This window comes from Octopus bimaculoides, chromosome 7 (genome assembly GCF_001194135.2).
Source record: "Octopus bimaculoides isolate UCB-OBI-ISO-001 chromosome 7, ASM119413v2, whole genome shotgun sequence".
Taxonomy (NCBI): domain Eukaryota; kingdom Metazoa; phylum Mollusca; class Cephalopoda; order Octopoda; family Octopodidae; genus Octopus; species Octopus bimaculoides.
The window spans coordinates 104,172,377-104,173,436 of NC_068987.1; the positions used below are offsets into that span (position 1 = coordinate 104,172,377).

General features: G+C 37.5%; 1 protein-coding gene across 1 annotated transcript in view; it reads right to left on the reverse strand.

Moving 5' to 3' along the window:
- The window catches only part of LOC106876073 (breast cancer type 2 susceptibility protein), a 123,461-nt gene that overhangs the window by 43,420 nt on the left and 78,981 nt on the right, over positions 1-1,060 (reverse strand). Inside the window, exon 13 of the mRNA XM_014924478.2 lies at positions 627-736. Within this exon, the coding sequence (XP_014779964.1) occupies positions 627-736 (110 nt within the window). The remainder of the gene's footprint in view (positions 1-626; positions 737-1,060) is intronic.

The window sequence follows — 1,060 nt, forward strand, 5'->3', positions numbered from 1 at the left end:
CGGACGTTAAACGATGATGATGATGATGATGATGATATATATATATATATATATCATCATCATCATCATCATCATCATCATCATCGTTTAATGTCCGCTTTCCATGCTAGCAAGGGTTGGACGATTTGACTATATATATATATATGTGTGTGTGTGTCTTTGTGCCTGTGTCTGTTCCTCATCACTGCTAGACAACTGGTGTTGGTGTGTTTACGTCCCTGTAACTTAGCAGTTTGGCATAAGGGGCCAACAGAATAAGTACCAGGCTTTAAAAAAACAAAGAATAAGTCCTGGGGTTGAGTTGTTCAACTAAAACCCTTCAAGGCGGTACTCCAGCATGGCCGCAGTCAACTGACTGAAACAAATAACAGAATACAGGAAGTCAAGCCTCTTAAACCCAATATTTACACACAATCATTTATAACTTTATATGCTTCAAGATCTACCATTATAAAAAAAAAATATTTCATGCTTGTGAAATATTCTAAATTTTAATGATATCAGCAATGTGATATTAGTTATTATACAATGTGATATTAGTTATTATACAACAATGATTCGGTGAATTTAACAGTCCATCTTTAGGGATGAAATATTTGTTGTTCTGAAACAAAATAAAAGCTTACTTGAACACTTTCAGGGTGTAAAGCTGACAATATTGCATCATAAATATCTCTGCCACTGTCCAAAATAGCAATGTCCTTATGAGTAAACTGTTTTGGCTTCCCATTATTTCCTGAGAGATGAAAGAAAAGAGCTACAGATATTATTGGCATGGAAACTGGTTACAAAGAAAGAACAAAGATGGCTAATCGATACCAATAAAAGAATATAAATCTACATCATCATCGTTTAACGTCTGCTTTTCATGCTGGCATGGGTTGGACAGTTTGACTGAGGTCTGGTAAGCTAGTCGACTGCACCAATCTCCAATCTGATCTGGCAGAGTTTCTACAGCTGGATGCCCTTCCTAATGCCAACCACTCCCAGAGTGTAGTGGGTGCTTGTTACGTGCCACTGGCATGAAAGCCAGTCAGGGGACACAGCTTCTATGGCACAC